The 20311-nt window shown below is 40.5% G+C and overlaps 1 protein-coding gene and 1 long non-coding RNA gene across 33 annotated transcripts in view; one reads left to right on the top strand and one right to left on the bottom strand.

Moving 5' to 3' along the window:
- The first annotated feature begins 14210 nt into the window (after positions 1-14210).
- LOC113479463 lies at positions 14211-19634 on the top strand. Its single transcript, XR_003398270.1, has 2 exons — positions 14211-15663; positions 19154-19634. It is a non-coding gene; the product is annotated as an uncharacterized LOC113479463 (long non-coding RNA).
- Positions 19154-20311, bottom strand: part of ANK2 (ankyrin 2) — a 310156-nt gene continuing 308998 nt past the window's right edge. For 18 of the 32 annotated variants that reach the window (XM_026847399.1, XM_026847418.1, XM_026847394.1 and 15 more), the window contains one exon: positions 19875-19989. In XM_026847399.1, coding sequence (XP_026703200.1) covers positions 19975-19989 — 15 coding nt within the window. In that variant the 3' untranslated portion in view covers positions 19875-19974. Of the gene's footprint in view, positions 19990-20311 lie in introns of all 32 variants that reach the window. The other 14 variants (XM_026847415.1, XM_026847414.1, XM_026847413.1 and 11 more) reach the window with 2 other exon arrangements.

Genomic DNA, 20311 nt, shown 5'->3' on the forward strand with positions numbered 1-20311 from the left:
GCTGCAACTTCTCATAAGAGTTTTGTTTCAGGGAATGAAACAGTGGTTATAGAAAGAAAAAATGAAAGTGTGAGGGAGAAAAATACTGTGTTCATTTCCTCTTTAGACTGTAATTTTCCCCTTCTTTCTCCTTTGCAGTCAAAGAATAACATGTGACAGTATAGAAATACGGCCAGTGTAGGTTTTCTCATCCTCTTCAACACCTATCTTATTTGAACTCTACTTAACAGTCTGAGGTATCATAGATACTGATGAGTAGAGGAAAATTCCAGAATAATACAACCATTTTATAGGCATTGTAAATGAGAAAAAAACCCATAGTTTTTCTTTAAAAAAGGAAACAGTTTTCAGAAACATATAATGAACCCAGAAGCATTTCTAGTGAAAGTATAGGACTCATTCTCTAAGTTGGTTTGAAAGTTTGACCATTTTTCTTGCTCACATGGCCTAAAAATTTCAACTGACTGGTACAAGATTTCTTTTCATCATTGTTGTTCATTTCTATTCCTAATTCAAGAATCTGTGAAAGACCAAGAGATCATACATCTCTACAGACAGCTGTGTTCCAGCATCTCATTTCAGTGACCTTCTTCTGGTCAGCCTGACAAACAACTGTGTGATAACTGTGGGTAGAAATGGGTTATCTGATAAAAAGAGGGAGCAGTTTAATTTTGAAGCTCATCCAAAGCTGCCTAAGGTAATTTTGATCATTAACATCTGAGTATACCATGGTTGTGATTTCAGTAGCTTCTGCAAAGAGGAATTTTTTTTGTATTGCTAAGCTGATGCCTCAAGGTATGCATATGAATACATTGTGTACTGGCAAATGGCAACCTACAGGTGAAAAGTTCTCTTAACGATGGATGTAGGTGTTGAAGCCCGTATCAGAAATCGTAATAAATAGATAAAATGTGTTCTGTAACTAATAGAAAAGGGGGTATTAGAGAAGTGCTGGGAATGAGTGATGTAAAGTAAAAGACTTGGACTCTGACGCAGTCCCTGGTACAAATCTGGGGCTATATTCAGTGGTTTGTACTGAACAAAAATTTCTGTTGAATATTAATTCAAGTCTGACAGCAAAATGATGCTGCAGACTTGGGCTAAGATCTTAAAATTTATAAAGGATTTAGAGGGCCGGTTGCTATAAAACTGGGTCTAAATTCCCATATGCAGTTTTACCTATCTCCTCCTACGTAAGTATTTATGCGTCCCTTGGGAACAGTCATTTTCCTGTCTCTGTAACATATTTATTTGTAAGTGTTGTCCCCGCACAGGACTTTCTCTTCAACACTGAGTTACTATCTATCTGGGAGACTAGCCAGAGAACCTGGACACTGTTCAATATTCAAGTGACTTAATGTTCAGAATCTACAACAGCTTTTCTGGTGTCTTTGAATTCTCAGGCAAGCCCGTAACTGCTACCCCTCTAAAATATGTATTTCAGACTCTCTGTTGCAAAGACAGAAAAATGGCTTGGAGATTTTCAAAGTCAATTTTTTTTCAGCATGTTGGGAGTAAATGTACAAAACCTACTGCAGTATGCTATTCAACCATGACACTTGCATAATAAAATAAGCAGGCCAGAGAAATTAAGAGCAGAAGACCTCTAGGCAACAATGTAATATAATACAGAAAAGATATAACTCAATTGGAAATAGCCAGCTGGCACTAACAGCTCATTTGTTTAGACTCATATTTCTAGACTGTCTGGCTTTTGGTGAGATGGGAGCGAGGAAAATCATGCCTACCTGCCAATGGCTATCATTAAAAGCACTATTAAATAGAGCCATTGGTCTACAGCTAAGGAGACACTCAAAATCTTCTCAGTAATCGGAAATGGTTTTAGGAAACTGTTAAGTACCTGAAAAGACAAAGCCAAGCTGGAGGAATCTCGACTTTGTCTTCTCATGTACTTGATAGTTTTCTAAAACCATTTCCGATTATCGAGAAGGTTTTGATTATATGCTACAGGCAATGGTGTAAACAGAGAGGCAACATCACTATGCATGGCTAAAATACAGCACTCTGCTTTGCATAGAGGAGAAGTATCATTTATGGGCATGCTAAACTAACAAATCTTTCTTTTAAGCAGAACATAACATCTTGCTATGCCTGAAAACACAACTTGGCATTTAACCTCCATACAGTTGTTATTGCAATGTGGTTGGTTTTAATTAAACAAACAAGAACAAAGAAAGAAACAAAAAAACCCAACAAAATAACAGAAAACACCTACGACTGTTTTTCCACAGGTTGTAGCATAAGCAGCTGTGTTAGATGCCAGTGTTCGGGTGGAAAATAAACTGTGTACTGCTGAATTTGACAAGCCCAAATACAGAGCAATGAGAGGTGACAGTGGAAGGATGAGAGCAGAGGGACGTAGTGGGTAGTTGCCATCTGGTGAAGAATGAGCACTAACACATGATAACATGATCCGTCCACCTGAGTGTTGCCATTTTAGGCAGGGAAAACATCCTGCCTGCCTTCCCCCTCCCCTCTGGTCTCCCAGATGCAGAAGCAGGTTTGACTCTTTCAGTACGGTCAGGAGCACAGGTTTTGTTTCATGGTCCTGCTCCACCTGCAGTGATCAAGCACAGGCCCCATTCATATGACTGTATTAATCCCTTTTCTCATGTCTTGACCCTCCTTTCTGCCATTATTGTACCTCATTTTGTCTGCCTCAGTCCCCTCGAGTAAATAACCTACACCAATTTCTTTTTCCTGGATGGTCCCAGTTTTACTAGATCCATACCCACACTTGGTAGTTCTGATACCATTATCTAGAGGGAATACAAATATTAGTATTGGTATTATTGTTGTTGTTATTATTTCCTTAGAGGACATAATGGATATGGTTACCTTGCAAGCATCTGCTTCCCATGGGGTCCCTAGTACTCCCCTGCAGTTACCTGTGAGGTCCTAATTCCCCCTTGGGACCCTGTGAAGGGTAAGCATCCCTCATAGCACTGTCCATAACTTTTGTCAGCTCTTCACTTGCTTACCTGCCTCACCCAGCAATTTCTCATGCCTGGTAGTTTTCCAGATGCTGTTTAGTTGGCATGACCTCCTGGCAGGACCGAGTCAATGGCTTAGTCATTTGCCTGAAACCATAGCAGAGAGAGCATGTGGTGGGGTGCCTAGTTAAGGATTACTGACTTGTTTGCTGGCAAACATGTGTGGCACAGTGCTTGCAACTGTACATGTGGAGCAGCGAGGACACAAACTTTCTGTCTGAGATGGGTTATTGGAGTGAATGACCCAAAGCTCTTGAAAGCAAAACACAAAGATGGAGTAAATAGGTCCTGCGGCACCAGTTAGAAATTACTCATAAAGAATATTGTGCTTTTTAAGAAGTAAAGACTATGGTACTTTCTAATCTCTAAATCTGTCCCCAGCGTGTACTCATCTATGTTTTCAGGCTTCATTAGCTGCAATATCTTATATATGAGCATTTGGTGGGGGAATTTAATTATTAGTATTTTCCTTTACTGTTTGAAAGAGCAAGTGCAACTGCACCTTGAGCTAAATTTTCATAGAATCACAGAAGGGTTTGGGTGGGAAGGGACTGTTAAAGGTCATATAATCCAATCCCCCTGCAGTAAGCAGGGACACCTTTCACCAGATGGGGTTGCTCAGAGCCTCGTCCGGCCTGACCCTGGCCCTGGCCATTGCCTGCACCTGGGGGAGTGAGGGGCGGGTGAGGGACCAGCTGTTCCTCATTCCCCATCAGGGCAACTGGCTCACACGTGCCTCAAGGGATACTTAAAGATGGGCGCTTTGCTGAGATGTTGGAGATTTTCTTAGGTTGTTTTAGTCCTGTTCTCAGTATTGAAGTGAGGAAATCTTCAGGAATTTATCACAGGAGGTAATGTTTTTCAGCCTTCAAATAGATGAGCGGATTTTCCTGTGAGCTGTTTACAAATGATGAGTACTGGCTGGAAAGGGTCCTGTTGGGTACAGTGGAGATAACAGTAGCTGATGACTGGAAAATAGCTTGTTTTCTGTAGGTAGTGTGTGATTTAGGAGTGGAGGCTGCCAGATCTAGTTGAAGGTCTGTGGATGTATTGCTAAGAGTTGTTACTCTACTGATGGAGACGCTTGCTTGGAGAGCAGTGGTCTGGTCCTGCTGCAGAGGTTACTTTGCTGTAAAAACAGATAAAAGGCTCTATGTGCCCCTATGGGGACACAGTAATCTTAAATCTTACACAGCAAAGAAAACAATCTGAAAGTAATACACCAGCAAGCGTGGTTTGGTTTGTTCTACCTCTTGTGCTGTGAATAAGAGGCTTCATTTTAAATGTGTCTTTTAAGCAGAGAAAATGAAGCACCTGTTTGCCAGGTGAGCTTCCTCCTGTGCTAGCTGACATCTGCACTTGGTATTCAACTGGCATACACAAAGCTTTATTTAAATAACGTGTTTTGTTTTTTGAAAACCTTCAAGTATATTCAAGCTATAGTATGAGAGCAGTTTATTTGAATGTACCAGTTTATTTTTAAGGACTTGGCATTAGATGCCCTTTCATAACAAATGTGCTGCTGCTCATATTCCTTCTTTATGAAAATGCTGTTTATACACATAACTTTTAATCATTATTGAGATTTCTACGGGATACGTGCCAGGACTGTAATGTCTGAGTTTTTCAGGATCTTCAGAACTGCCCACACCTTAACAAAATAAATAGAGCAGCTGGGTTATGTGATTTTTATGAGGTGCTGATTGGAGTAAACCAAAAGAAAGTATGTAAATGCCATGTCCGCTATTGATTATTCCCATATGTCATATGTGCTCTTCTTCATACTGGTCAGACTACATGGGGAAAAAGAGCGTGAAAAATCTTTCTTTATATATTATCAGACTCTTGGTCAAATCTTGGCATGGTCTTTATGGGAAATAATTTGCTAGATTAAATTCTCACAGATTTTTTGTGGACTAATAAATTCTGAAATCTCTTACTGTATTGAAATGAATTTCAGATCGTGCACCAATTGTGTGATGTTTGCTTACCACACTTCCCTACTGGTAATAGATACTGTGCTATGGGGTGCAGTCACTGGGGGTTTTTTTATACCATGGTGGAGAGGTAGAACGAAACTATCTCCAAATGTCTTTAACTAGCTTTCTCTGATGTAGATGTGACTGAGAAGTACTTGTCCAGATTTTGTTCTTTGAATAAATAATTGCTTGCACAAATATTCTTGAAATGCTGATTTAGAGTGCTGCTGGATAATGGGATTAAGTCAAGCCGGTGACATGAAGTCTGCTCTCCTCTTGCTGAATTATTGTGAGAAGAATTTGGCCTCAGTTTTTGAAAGCAATCCAGAAACAATGCTGGCAAAGTGAAGACAGTAAAACCTCCCTTAGGGAAATCTGCAGAAGACATACATGCTTTTATGTAGGTGAAAAATAAATTACTGAAGCCTGAACTAAAACCTGAGAGGTACTTTCTGGTATCTCTGTCCTGAAGCAGAAAGTATTCATGATGCATAAATTGGGTGCTATTGTTCACTTAACAAAGGTGGTTCACGGTCTTTGGGGGAGAGACACAAAACGTTTCCCTCCAGGATCATGCAAAATTTGCCTCTCTAATAATGAGTGCAGGCTCAGGTTTCTGTTTAAGTCAGTTCACATGCATTAAGCAGATGAACCATATTGCATAATTTCCATCATTTAAATGCTATAAAAATAATACTTCTCCCTATGCATGGAAAGTAAGCAGAAAAAGTGTGTCATAGGGTGAATTGTGTCAATCTAATGTCAGCATTGTAACTGAGAAGAATCTGACTTTGTTCAATGATTCACAGATTGCAAGAAAAAATATCAAAAAATAATATTTATTAAAAATAGGTGCTAAGGTTTAATTTTGGAGTTTGAGGGTAGACAGTGGAGAAAGCATCAGTCTGTGTGCGTATGTATGTGGTTATCAGAGGAGAGATGTTTGATTTGCACTTTAAATTGATTTTTCATGTGAAAATTGCTTGTGGACAAATACTTTTCTCATGGATACTCTAAGAATTCAGGAGGGCAGTGCAAAATGCTTTCTGAGTTTAATGAGTGTTTTTGCAGTAGTTTCACTTTGCTGTAGGCTTAAAGAAAAACACTCCACCATGCCAGGTGTAGTTCAGCCTTATTGGAACTTTAATTGGACTTTTCTACCAGAATCGTCATAAAGTAACAGGCACATGCTTTCCACCTGTGAGAAGGAGTAGGGGAGGAGAAAAGTGTTTTCTATCCCTTCTCTTTCCCAGCTATATTTTTCAAGTGGCTTGTACAATGGAGTTCTTAAATACCAACTTAACAAAACATGGTACCTTTCTTGTCTTCCTGGTTACTTAACAGTCTTGTTCTGTTCTTGTTCTAACAAACTAATCTTGGAGAAACTAAAAATACTTATTAAAATGATTTCATAATTTCATGATACTTAAGATCTGATGTATATATGTGTAGCAGAGGTATCTGAGGAAAAAGGAGAATTTCTGAGTTGAACCATGAAACATCAGAACCTTGCTGTGAATGGCCTTACTGTGAGTACTCTCTGCTTGTCAGTATGTCTAAATTCAACAGCTGCTGAAAGTCAGTCCAGTTGAATTTGTATCGGCAAAGGATGCAATCATGTAATACTTCATTTTTATTTTATTTCCACCAAAGATGGAAATGTGGAAAACAAAAATGAGAATCGTATCATCTGTCTCCACTAAAAATTCCCCTGTTGATTTTTGTTTGAAAGGGGAAAGAATAGCACATCTTCAGCACCACAACCTGGTCTCCCAAAATTTAACCACACCTTTCTTTCTCATTTTGTGTGACTTTGCAAAGAACTTGGTTATCATTGTAGAAAGCCATAGAAAAAGCAACAACAGAAAGTGTCTTTGCAATATTTGTGTCTTGCTCTGAACTCCTGGTTGAAAGTAGGATTATGGAATTCACCAACTAGTTTCCTAAGGAAACAAGGCTAAAAAGAAAAACTGTTTATTGAGTACTGTCCATGTTGTACCCTGAATGCATCAGTGGTCCTTACTGACTTTATTAATGTGTAATTGCTGCTGTGTAGGGAGAAGAGGGTAATATAATATGCAGGCAATCAGATTTTTTTAAACCGGAACCTTGGATTAGCACCTGCTTATTCTTTGCTATCATATCCTGCTTTGTTACTGATGTAATTTAGAGCAGGTCTGGAATGAAAAGAATATATCCTGAGTCACCAAAAATCACTCTGGGTAAAGAACCATGGTAAAATGGATAGGGAAGAGATGCTCTTAGAGCTGGTACCCATGTGTAAATGCAGAAGTTTGCAGCACTTCATAGCAAAAGTGTTATTTTAAAAGTTGACACAAAGACTGTCTGTTCTTAAGACTACAACTGTTTAATATGACTCTAAAAATGTATTTTCAGTTCCCTCATTTATTGTTGGCTACCTGTGTGCTTTGTGGTGCAGACACTGCTTTCCCCCAGACCCCCTGATATAGGACTGGTTAGTGCGAACAGGAGCCTGCTTGCCTGCTGGTGTACCAACTGGGATGAGGCAGGGAGATTAGCTTCTGTGAAGGCAAATCTGCATGCTCAGATGAAGAAATATATGGGAAGTGTAGCAATAAAAGATCACAGGGTTATTCTGGATCTGGGTATCAGTTTTGATAAAATTGCCAGATATTTCAACTTTACAACCACTGGAAAGGCTTTGAATACAGAGATGATAGAAAGTGACTATAACTTCCAGTTCCAAACACTGTTTCACGAACTGCAGCAAATCTGGCTTGATACAAAGACCTGAAGTGGTATGTGGTTGGATTCAGTGGGCTTTGGCTAAGCCCCCATATCCGTCTTATCATATCTCTCACCACTGAAATCTTCTCTGGGTTTAATCATTTAAGGTGTAAACAGTAGTGTAAATATATTTGCCCTTTATTTTCTTTTTCCTTTTTATTTTTTTCCTTCCTTTCTTTTAAATGATCTTGGTTGACCAGAAAAAAAAAATAATTGTTGGCTATCAATGAATTAAACTGGAGAACAGTTTTTGTGCTTTACAGATCAGGAAGAAAATATTTAACTTTTTTTTTTAAAATTATGTTTTGGTCTGTGTGGAAGTACTGGCTGCACAGCCTGTTTATGTCCTGTGGCTGTTTATTCTTAGAATCAGGTGAATTATGGGAATAGTTGCATGTGCAATTACAAATCCTGCTTTAATGCTCCCTAGTGAAATGGGTGTGCTTTGGGTGCTGACAACAAGCCATCTGCTTTAGTACCCATGGAAAGTCAACAACGAAGGGATGAAAATGCTGTTTAAGCAAATCAATTTAAGTATTTCCAAGGGATTCTCATATCTTTATTGAAACCTCGTTTTGCCTGGCTTTTACTGTTGCTATCACAGGGGAGAAGTCTGTGTGTGTTTGTAAATGGAATGCACGTGTACTTTTAAAGTTCTAAAATTTGGAATAAGGGGTGAAGAGTTTCTTGCCAGTACTGAAGTATTTGACTTCAAAAATTCATGGGAGTTTTGTTGTGGTTTTTTCTCTCTATTAAACACTGCTCTCTAGTGGCTATTTAAGTGTCTTGTGCAATGCCAGCTACGGCTCCACAAAAGCTTGAGTGGAGGTTAATTCCGTCTGGTCCCAGAAAGGTTCAGCCAGCTTTTATTTTAGTTGCCCCCGTTTTTGCATGTAGCACTGGAGGTGGCAATATAAAGCCTTCCCTGCTAGTAATAACAGACATAAGTGTCAGGAAGCCTGCAGAGGTGAAGCTGGTATCTCTTACCCCTTTGGAAACTATGTTGAAATGGCTGGAGAAGAGCCCTGTTGTGCTGTGGCCAGGGGCAGACCCCACTCCTGGAGTAACTGAGGCCTGTTGGGGCAGGGTTAAGAAGAAGATATTTTCCTCCAGATGCTCCTCATGTTCTCAGTGTGTTTGATTTGACTGGGGGCGGAGGGGTTGGGGTTTTTTATGTTCATTTGTCTTAATTGCTCAGACCTGCTGATAAGCACAGGGGTTTTTTTATTGCAAAACAGATTGTTAGTGAATTAGAAAAAGGCTGGGACTGACTCCCCTGATCTGCATTATTTCAATGAACAGTCCTTTAACTGTCTTGGACGCATATATTTCTCTATATCTCCTTTCCTTCACCTTGATACTCTTCAGTTCAGAGTTACAATAGCATCCTGAAGAGTAGGGAGGGCCAGGTGCAGCCTGTGTCTTTATGTATGCCTGCTGTGAATGATTGCAAAATTATTTTACTGCCTTGTTAACAAATAACTGGGCTGACTAAAGCTAGGCGAGCCCTACAGTTACAGCACTTGTTTCTATAGCATTTTAAAATATGCCTTGAAAATGAATAGGCTGTCTCTCATCTGACTGTTTGGGGAATAAGCTGTTTGGACACATCAGATGAAAAAAGGACTTGCCAACACAAATACTGCAGTGGAACGTTCCTTCCCTAAACACCAGCTCCTCTTCTCTTTGTTATTCAGGTTATCGCTCTCACACTTTCTCCTCCCTTCCTGTGTCAATCGGCTGTCTCCAAGAAAACCGTTTTCCCACGTCCTACCCAAAACTTCAGCTACTGTTGAAGCAAGTGATACAATTCTGATATTTTCTTTTCGGCTTTCTAAAAACTGTGAGGAGGAAAAATAACTTCTCCCTTCTGCATGTTATCTTGTCTGGTGCCAAGACCAAACCGGTCCCTTGGCCATCCAGCAGTGTTTCCTTGTCAGTCTGAAACATGGACTGGAAGCCTGTTGCCACCTCAGATCAATGTCACTTTACTGGCCAAGTGCTGTCTCACTTGTGTGAAAGAAGTAACTGAAGCTAAAAAGTACACCTGGAGTGTGTTCTGTGTTGAGAAAGAAGGCAATGCTGGTTTGGACCTGTGTTCACTGGAGGTTTAGATTGGCTATTAGGAGGAATTTCTTCAACAAAGGGGTTGTCAAGCACTGGAACAGGTTGCCCAGGGAAGTGTTTGAGCCACTATCCCTGGAGGCATGTAAAAGATAGATGTGGTGCTTAGTGACATGCTTTAGTGGTGGACTTGGCAGTGTTGGGTTTATGGTTGAACTCAATAATCTTAAAGGTCTTTTCCAACCTAAACAATTCTGTGATTCTCTGTGAAGCATCATTCTTGATCTGATTGCAGGATGCTATACAGCCCTGAGGTGTCTCCGTGGCTCTAACCTGCTTTCTGTGAAGTACAGTTGTCTTCTCACAGGGCCAGCATAGTTTTAGCACACCCTGTAACCCGAGCAAGCATTTTGCTATAGTGTTCTTGTCAGCGTGTCCTGCCGTACCAGTGTTCATGCCACAGCCCTGATGGTGTGACCCAGAGTAACGCTGCCTGGCATGGCCTGCTTGCTGCTCCCAGTAAGAGCTGTCTTCCTCCTGCTCACCTGTATAAAATGGCCATGGCCATGAGCAGGTGGGAGTGAGCTGGTGGGCAGCCGAGGGCCTCGTTTCTCCCCTAGTGAAAGAGTTCTGTTTTATCCCTTGGTGCAGGCAGAGTGCTGGAAAGGGGCCTTCAGCATCTATATCCCACTTCTGTGTATTGTGTGTAAAATTGTGTTTCCTCCTGCAATAATGAAGCCAAGGGGGAGGGTTTGTTTCTGCTGCTTAATTGCCTGTTTCTGATTCAGAAACAAGAGGATGATGTGGTGGCTTGTGGGGAGATTTCTGGATGTTGTTGCCTACCTTTCAACCAACTGGTCTGCATCTTATTTCTTGAAGACGCAAAGGGAAGATCTAAGGTGCTTATGGAGAATTTGATCTTCAGAACTGCTAGAGCTTTTTACACCCACCTTTTTCTTTTTAATCCTATTATTTTGGTGGCTCCTGCTAAGGAGTCATGTTGGCATAAGAACATGAAGCTGAAACTGTAGCATTACAAAGAGGAAGAGATAGTGCCCATGGTCAGTCCACCTGCTGAAACATGAAGAGCAAAGCACAAACAGAAGTTAATGAATTGGATTGAGAGATTTCCATGTGTGTTTCTTCACTTTTTTGGCTTTTTGGCTTTTATTTTGATGTGGGGAAGAGTCCTTGTTGGTTCTCTACCCTTCAGCTGTATAGAAGCTGAGCATCACCTAACCAAATCTAATGTTTTTCCCATTGCCCTCTCTGAAAGGTCTATATTTACTACTACAACTGCATTAGTTCAGTAAAAGCCATGGTGTTGCACCACAAAACTGGCTGGTTTTAAGTATACCATGCGTTCTGATGCATTGCAGCTGTTAGTAGATGCTGGTGCTTCAATCACTTCAATTTTGTGTGTTTAAATGGTGTGCCATTTTTAGAATCATACCCGGTAATTACAGAGAAATAGGTTGACAGGGGCACTCTGTTTTACCTTTGAGCTCAGCAACAGTGATATCTGGGGTCATGTGATGATCATGTGGGTATTGATTTAATAAATAGAGAAAGCTGGTGTCAGATTCTTTTTTTTTAAAAAAAAAAAAAAAAAAAAAAAAGCTGAAGTCTGACCAAGAAGGATGTTGATTTGATGGAGTTGATTTGAAAAGCATTCAAAGGGGAAAGGGGGTCACACTGAAATCAGAAAGCTGGTGCCCTCCTTAGAGATTCAGTGACCTGGAAATGTTGTGTTACCTTTAATGGAATGAATGGTTCTGGGGTTGTGCTGGTGGTGTGTGTGAGTGGGTTTTCTGTTTGGTGGTTGTTGTGTGGGTGCACATCCTTGTTTGTTTGGGGAATTTTTTTAACAGCTAAAGATTATTCAGCTCTGATACAGCCCTGGTTTTTAAGAGCCCCATAGCTTGCAAGCAGAATGAGTGATATTCCTAGCATCCCTGTCAGAAATATGTTGCAAAATAGGTCGGGTTACTGCCTTTTTCTGTAGAGACCTGACTAAAGGAACCTGTGATGGACAGTCTCCTGGACAGTATTCATTAATTCCTCTCTTGTTAGTGGGAGCGGGAGGCAGATCTGACAGGAACAGCTGAGGTGGACTGTACCTATTGCTGCTGCCACTACTGAGAAGAAGGTCAGACCTCAGGAGACAAACTACATCTGTGCAGGTGACTCAAAAAGGATGGCAAAGATTGAGGATACAGCTTCTTTTTCTGGTGTTGCCACTTCACTGACAGAAGTTGCAACAACTGGTATCCTCTTTACCAGATATTTTGAGACCTGCCGACTGTTCTAGCTATGGACTTTTCTGAAATGCTGCTTTCTGTGCCAGTGTGCTTGCAGCAATTGCAAGGTTCACAGCAGGGATACAGTGCAGAAGGTTTTAAGGTGATGATGCAGGTGAAGCTGTTTGTATTTATTTCCTTGGGGAAATACATTGTTCTTTTAATTGCTCACTGCTGAAGGCATGAAATTATAGGCTGTATACATCTAAACCATTGTTTTTCAAGTTTTGCTGGGGAATAGAAGTAGAAGACAATGGAGGTTCTGCTAATAATGCTCGTATTTTTGAGCTGGCTTAGAGCTTTACAATCAGACTGAAAAAAAGCTTGATAATACATTCTTGTAAAATTCTTCAGTTTTATATATAGATTCTGGATGCTTTGTAATTGTACACAGAAATAAAGCCTTTCCTGTTTTCAAGGTGGAAAAGACAGTTAGTACCTGAATTGTTGCTGCTATTTATCAGGCTGTGACATGTTTAACATAACAGTCCCTGTTACGTTCACTAAAAAACAAAACAGATAAAAAACCCACAACCCCACAACAACCAAAAAAAAAAAAAACAAAAAACCCACCAAAAAAAACCCAAACCTTCATAAAAGGTGTTTACTTTCAGGTATTATTTAGCAGAACTGGCCAAAGTCTACAAAACACTCTTTCTATTGGGAAATGCTGACAGTGAGGTTGAAACCAGTCAGGCTAGGATTTAAAAACATTTAAAAAAAACTGGTAGCCTACCTCTGACATGTCCTGTTTCCTCACCACTCCCCGTGCACCTCAGGTGTGTCTAAAGGAGGAACAGGCAGTGTGGCTCCCCTGGGTGCCTGCTGGCAATTGCATTCCACACTGACACCCATCCTGGCATCCATGTGTAAAGGTGGCTGCCCCCTCTGTACTGCTTATGCTTTATGTGGCCTTAATATTTTGAAGTTCATTAAATAAATTGGAGTGAGAGAGGACATGAATACTGTGTTGGTACTGCAGCTGCTACTGCCACTCTACAGCTGACACATGTTCTGATACACATAGGTTGGGAGAAATAGACATTTTTATTTGCTCTATGTTTGTATTTAATAGATCTGCATGGGGCAAAAGGCTTATTTTTATGTTTTGCAAATGCTGGATTCTGCAATTATTTTATTTGTACTCAGACTCATGTCATGGTAGTGTGGGTTTTTTAAGGTGGGGCTGGTGGCTGGTTGTGTGGAGTTTTGAGTTGGTTTTGTTGTTTTTTGGTGTTTTCTTAATGCAGTTGTCTTTCATTAGGAAGAGAGGAAGAAGTCAGCAGCTTTTGACTTAGGTACTTGCCTCACATGTATCCTTTCTACATCTGTAACACCTGACTGACTCAGGATCAAGCCACAAACCTCCTGTGCTCTGGATACAACCTCTGGTCTGGGCTCAGCAGGGAGTTCAGGTGTGCCTCTCCTGGGCCTGTTTTGTCCCTTGGTCTGGGAGCTTCAAAGATCCTGAATTTTGGCAAATGCAGAAACAGCTTCAATTGATGGTTTCTCTGCTATGTGAGCTGCAGGTGGAAGGACTCCTTTGAAGGAGCAAGGAGTGGGGGTGCTGCGGCAGTGTGACCTGTTACATCAGCCAGAGTGACACCTACAGCAATAAAACTGGTACAGATTCATACTGAATACATTTAAACTAGCAACAAAATTGACTCCTCCCAAATTTTTCTGTGTATTACTAGGGTGTAAGATGTGACAGAAATTCACCCTGTGGTCTTCTCTCCTATTCTGGCTGAGAAACTCTCAGTAGGGGGCACTGAAAAAGTAATTGACTGTGGTGGTCTGGCCCTATTCAAAGAAAAATTCCATCATTTCAGGTCAAATAATAGAACAAGAAAATATGACTAGATACCCTTTGAAAAACTATTAACAATAATTAAAAAAAAAAAAACCACAACACAAAACCCTCCTGTATCTTATAACAGACTGACAGCAATCAGTGAAAAAAAAAAAAAAAGAAACTCTACATCTCTCTTAGGGAGCTGGGCACAGTGGAATCATAATTCTGATAGTTCAGTTAAGGTACCCAAATGGGTGCTGTTCCTTTTTATGCTGCGTTGGCAGTAAAAGAGAGTGAGCCATTATTTCTACATTTAACACTTGTACATTTTTATTTAGTTAAATCAGCCATTGTACACATTGCAGCTATGTATTGTTAGTGTTGTATTTTTTAAATTTTTAACTAATACATGCCCTCATAGATATATTCAATTAGTGTTATCACCATGGGAACAAGATGCTGATTCGTCAACTTAAAATTCACTTCTTCTCACAGTATTCAAGTTCTTTGATAACACAGCAAAAAATCAAAATAAGAGGTGAATAACCATTATGTTGTTACACAGAACATCATCTGCACCGCAAATAACACAACAGAAATGCATTTCTTTAGAGCCCCATCCTTGAAGATCATCCTGTGCTGTCTCTGACAAGAAGAAAGCCATGATGCGTTGTGAAATGTTTCCTCATGGGTCTCATTTGGTTTGGCTGCCAAAACACTTTTAAATTTTTTTGTTGTTGTTGTTTCCTGCCTGCCAAAAGTAGCAGCCCGGGTTGTTTTGCCTGCAGGAAGCCAGAACTCCCAAGATGTTTTCATGCTTTTGGCATCATTACCTTAATGAGGAAGTGCCCTTGTTCTGAGCACTGAGTGAGTCATTAAAAAAAATAAACCACCCCCCATAATGGTAGAAGGCCAGATAAGCTTGGAAAAGGTATTAGTCCTAGAGGAGAGGATTTGTTTTACTCTGGTTTTGAGTACACTATTAAAAAATCAAATAGCTGTTTAAAAACATTTAGTTAGTGTGTCTGTGTGTATTACATATGTGAAAACACTACAGAGCTCCCTCCATTAAATATCAAGGTATAGAACATCCAAAATGACAGATCTCTATGTTCCCCTTTTTGAAAACAAAAGTGCAGACATGCTAATGTGGTTTTCAGAGGGTTGGTTTAGAAGTATATATATTATATAATAGAGATAGATAACAGAAACTGGCTTTTGAGGATTGTGAGCACTTTCTCTTTAAAAAACACATGATTGGAAGATAAAAACTGCTCACTCAGTGCTAAGAGGGCTAACAAGCTGACATGATTATAGGAGGGTTTGGTTTTGACCTTCAAATGCCACATGCATGTATCGGATAAGAGGCAATCTTGATAAAACACGGTGAATTAATTACTCTCCTTGTATAGTGATAAGTCTTTCTCCCATAGTTATCTACAGTGCAGTGGCCAGCAGGAAGTACCACCAATAAGACAGTGTGGTTTGCTAAGCAGTGATGAAAACAGGAAACTACTGTAGTTATAATTGTTTAATACACCCTGCCACATGTCCAGATCTAAAAGATTTTAATACCGTATGCAAATGTGCCATAGATATAGCTGCTAGCAAGTTGGTTACCTAATTGGGTATTTTTTTTTTAAATTTTTTTTTCTGGAAATTGTTAGGTGGCTGTCCAAAGGTCTTAGAAGTGTTAATGGCCACAGTCAGCTGTTACTTCATGAGAACAGCTGCATTTCCAGGTTTTTAGCCTGACTCTTAGAGCCTTTAACTATAATATATCCCTAAACTGGAAGTCTTATGGATGCAGTAGATCTGCAGTGCTTCCTCCTCAGTCGGTCTGTGTCTGCAGTTGATTGTGTTAACATTATTTTATTAATTGCTGTTCAGCAGTGTCAATAGACCTTGTAATCCATGATGCTAATTGTAGTCATAGGCAGTGTGTTTTCTGCAGTCTTGTAAGTTCAAATACTCTTGCTATATACAGTTTACATGTGAACTCCCTTTTTTATGATGCATGTACATAGTCACTTGAAGAGGCCTGTAGATGAAAGTTGGCTTGACAAATGCAATTTCATGAAGCTAGTGCAGAAGCAAAGGAACAGCAAGAAGTGGCGATGCTGACAAATTCCCAGTACAGCACAAAGACGACGATTCGGTGGATAAATCATCCTGAATGAAGGATGCTATCTTTGGTCACAAATTAGCTTACAGGGTAAAAAATAACAAAAACCCAAAATCAAATATGGGGACAGGGGAAGAAATGAATTCACGGCATCTGCACAAGTAGAAATGGCAGTGTCTTCCAGTGATTATGTCGGTAAGAACGTCTACACCTAGAGAAGATGAATGCTGCATACGGGACAGATGGTGGTGCTGAGGGGGGGCAGCTTCTCACTTCGCCTCCTGTTTCCAGCCCTCATTGCAGAAGTGTCTGAGAAGCTGCTGGAGGTCATGTTGGAGGTCATCCTGGGGTAGTGCTTCTGGTGTGTCTTCCAGCTCTTCTATGTGAACATGTTTTCCATACCGATCCTTCATCACAGTCCTCTTCTGTGTGCTGGCTTTACTCAGTGTTGTCCTAAAACAAAAGAAAGGAGAAAACTGTCTTTAAAAGCCTGCAGTTCTGAAGGTTTTAAAAAATGATCCTTTTCAGCTGCAGTTTTAAGGCTTTTTCATTTAAAATAACATGACAAGAACTGTAACTGAGGTCAGATATTTGTTATGCATTTCTTAACACACAACACACCACTGCTTAAACTGGCTTTCATAACATAAACTAATAGAAATTAATCTCTATATGCTGATAAAGCATAGAGTTTTAATGCAGCAAAACCATGCTGTAACACACAGACATGCAACATATGTTGAAATTCTCAAAAGATGTTCCTATTTCCTGTATTGATTGTCAACATAGAGAGTTGTCCTGTGCACTAGTAAACCGAGTCATTTCTTGAATGCTTACTTTTGAACAAGTCTTAATTCTGATGGCCAGTAAAACAACACTAGATTACCCCAAATGCAGTACTCCCTTACCTCAGTGGAACCATCTTGGTCTACTAATTGGAACCTTCAATCTCCCCAAGTCCCTTCCAGAACTAGGCAAATAAATGTAGTTGTCATAGGACAACTTGGGTGCCTCTTGCTTAGTCTTACCCAGAAGCCCAATTTTTGGTTCGTGTCCTTGAGAGAGGACCACGGGACGCCAAGCACACTTGGACATCCCTGCATGCTCAGCCAGGAATAGCTCAATTTTTGTCAGACATCTGACAATTCTTAATTTGACCTGGATGACCAGAAGGTCCCTCCGTTAGATGGAGCACTTGACAAGAATGCGAACCCTTCATCCAAAAGGAGATGCAGCAAGGCGAGCCTGTCCTTGCAACACCATCCTGCTAACTCTGAAACTGGAGTGTGTTTTAAGGCTTGTTACAATTACAGACACAGTTTGGGTGGGATGGTCTTTCAAATGATAATGTTGGCTTTACCGCCCCAATGGCCACAATCAATTCAAAGGGTCTGAAAGAAAAGGTGTGTAGAAGATGCCAGTGGCAGCCTTGGCTCAAGCTCTGTGTGGCAGGAATAAATACACTTGCTGTGCTACAGTGGCTTTTTTTCCTTCCAGATATTTTCCTATCTATCTTCCCTGCCTCATTCTTCATAAGGCTCAACTGTCACATGCATATATCTATATTTATCTTCATATATCCTTTCAGCTATTTTGATAATGTTCAAATTATCAAATGATCACAGACTCAACTGGTATGCAAAAAAAATATTTTTGGAGTAACCTTAATTGATGCTGTTTGAACTGTAAATCACACTGTTATTCTTGTATTGCCTCCTATGAAACCAGCTGGACAGTGATACCCCTCTGTACTGGGTCTAGCCAGGATGCAGTTAACTTTCTCCACAGGGGGCTGTCTTCCATTTGGGGCTAAACCAGTGCTGGTGACAGACCAGTGCTTTGGTTACTGCTGAGCAGTGCTTACACAGCACCGATAAGTTCTCTTTTTTGCCCCACTGGCCCCCTCGGTGAGATAGGGAGGGCACTCAGCCAGGACAGCTGACCTTGAACTGGCCAAGGGGATAGTCCATACTCTAGAGAATTGTGCTCAGCAGTAAATACAGGGGGTAGAGGAAGACGCTGGGGGGCACAGGGGGTTACATCTTCCATGGTGACCATTGCTCAGTGACTGGCTGGGCATCAGTCTGCTTGTGGGAGGAGAAGCCTTTGCATTGCTTGTTTGGTTGTCCTTCCCTCTTCACTTATTAAACTGTCTTCAACCCCCTTTTGCTGTTCTATTCTCTCCCCCCTTCCAAGGTGGGGCATGAGGGTTAGGGAGCAGCTGTATGGTGTTGGCTGCTGGCCAGGGCGCACCCACCTTACCCCTCATCACCCAGTCTTTTTTCAAGTGAATGTAGGCCTTTCCAGTGCGTGCATCTCTTTCTGGAAAAGAATGTTAGTAGGAATCTTTAGTACTTTTGCACATAAAGCTTTAGATGCTGCCAGTGTTTTTACTTCAGACACTTGCTTAAATCCACTCATTTATTATGTTTGTTAATCCTTTTCTAGTAGCAGTTCACTGACATGCCAAGCCAAACCTTTTAACAATTGATCCATCCTCTTTCATGATTTCTTTCTCTACTAAAGCAGGGAGTTGGACTTTCATTTGGTTACCTGTATAGCTCAAAGCCTTGAATTAAAACATAAACTTCCAATTAAAACAAAAACCAAAAACCTAGGGCAGAAGATTACATTCTACAGTGCTTTATATTAATGAAGTTGAATGCTGAGAAAATGTTGAACAGACAAGCAAGAGAAGCATCTGCTTGCCATTTGCATTCTTTCAAATATTCCTCACATGTACAGATCTGTTACAGTTTCTTGTAGTTTCATTTTACTAGTAATTGTACTGGAGCATGTCTTGGTACTTCCTTTCCAACTCTGAAGTAGCCCAACTCATGGCCTTGAAGAACTTATCCTTTGCATCTGTTTATGACAGCTGCTACAACAACCTTTTTCCTGTTCCAGAAAGTACTCTGTCTTGTACAACTGTTCCCACTGCCACCCTGAGATGCCTGTTCTCAGTGCTGCCATCAGAGACAGGCACAAATGATGTGTGATGCTCCTGAGCCTCGACTGTAATGAAACGGGAGCAACAGGGAATGGAGTCTGACAAGCTTTTCCACACAATATCTGCTGTTACTTCATGAGAACAGCTGCATTTCCAGGTTTTTAGCCTGACTCTTAGAGCCTTTAACTATAATATATCCCTAAACTGGAAGTCTTATGGATGCAGTAGATCTGCAGTGCTTCCTCCTCAGTCGGTCTGTGTCTGCAGTTGATTGTGTTAACATTATTTTATTAATTGCTGTTCAGCAGTGTCAATAGACCTTGTAATCCATGATGCTAATTGTAGTCATAGGCAGTGTGTTTTCTGCAGTCTTGTAAGTTCAAATACTCTTGCTATATACAGTTTACATGTGAACTCCCTTTTTTATGATGCATGTACATAGTCACTTGAAGAGGCCTGTAGATGAAAGTTGGCTTGACAAATGCAATTTCATGAAGCTAGTGCAGAAGCAAAGGAACAGCAAGAAGTGGCGATGCTGACAAATTCCCAGTACAGCACAAAGACGACGATTCGGTGGATAAATCATCCTGAATGAAGGATGCTATCTTTGGTCACAAATTAGCTTACAGGGTAAAAAATAACAAAAACCCAAAATCAAATATGGGGACAGGGGAAGAAATGAATTCACGGCATCTGCACAAGTAGAAATGGCAGTGTCTTCCAGTGATTATGTCGGTAAGAACGTCTACACCTAGAGAAGATGAATGCTGCATACGGGACAGATGGTGGTGCTGAGGGGGGGCAGCTTCTCACTTCGCCTCCTGTTTCCAGCCCTCATTGCAGAAGTGTCTGAGAAGCTGCTGGAGGTCATGTTGGAGGTCATCCTGGGGTAGTGCTTCTGGTGTGTCTTCCAGCTCTTCTATGTGAACATGTTTTCCATACCGATCCTTCATCACAGTCCTCTTCTGTGTGCTGGCTTTACTCAGTGTTGTCCTAAAACAAAAGAAAGGAGAAAACTGTCTTTAAAAGCCTGCAGTTCTGAAGGTTTTAAAAAATGATCCTTTTCAGCTGCAGTTTTAAGGCTTTTTCATTTAAAATAACATGACAAGAACTGTAACTGAGGTCAGATATTTGTTATGCATTTCTTAACACACAACACACCACTGCTTAAACTGGCTTTCATAACATAAACTAATAGAAATTAATCTCTATATGCTGATAAAGCATAGAGTTTTAATGCAGCAAAACCATGCTGTAACACACAGACATGCAACATATGTTGAAATTCTCAAAAGATGTTCCTATTTCCTGTATT

Source organism: Athene cunicularia, assembly GCF_003259725.1.
Source record: "Athene cunicularia isolate RWA chromosome 4 unlocalized genomic scaffold, athCun1 chr4_part2, whole genome shotgun sequence".
Taxonomy (NCBI): domain Eukaryota; kingdom Metazoa; phylum Chordata; class Aves; order Strigiformes; family Strigidae; genus Athene; species Athene cunicularia.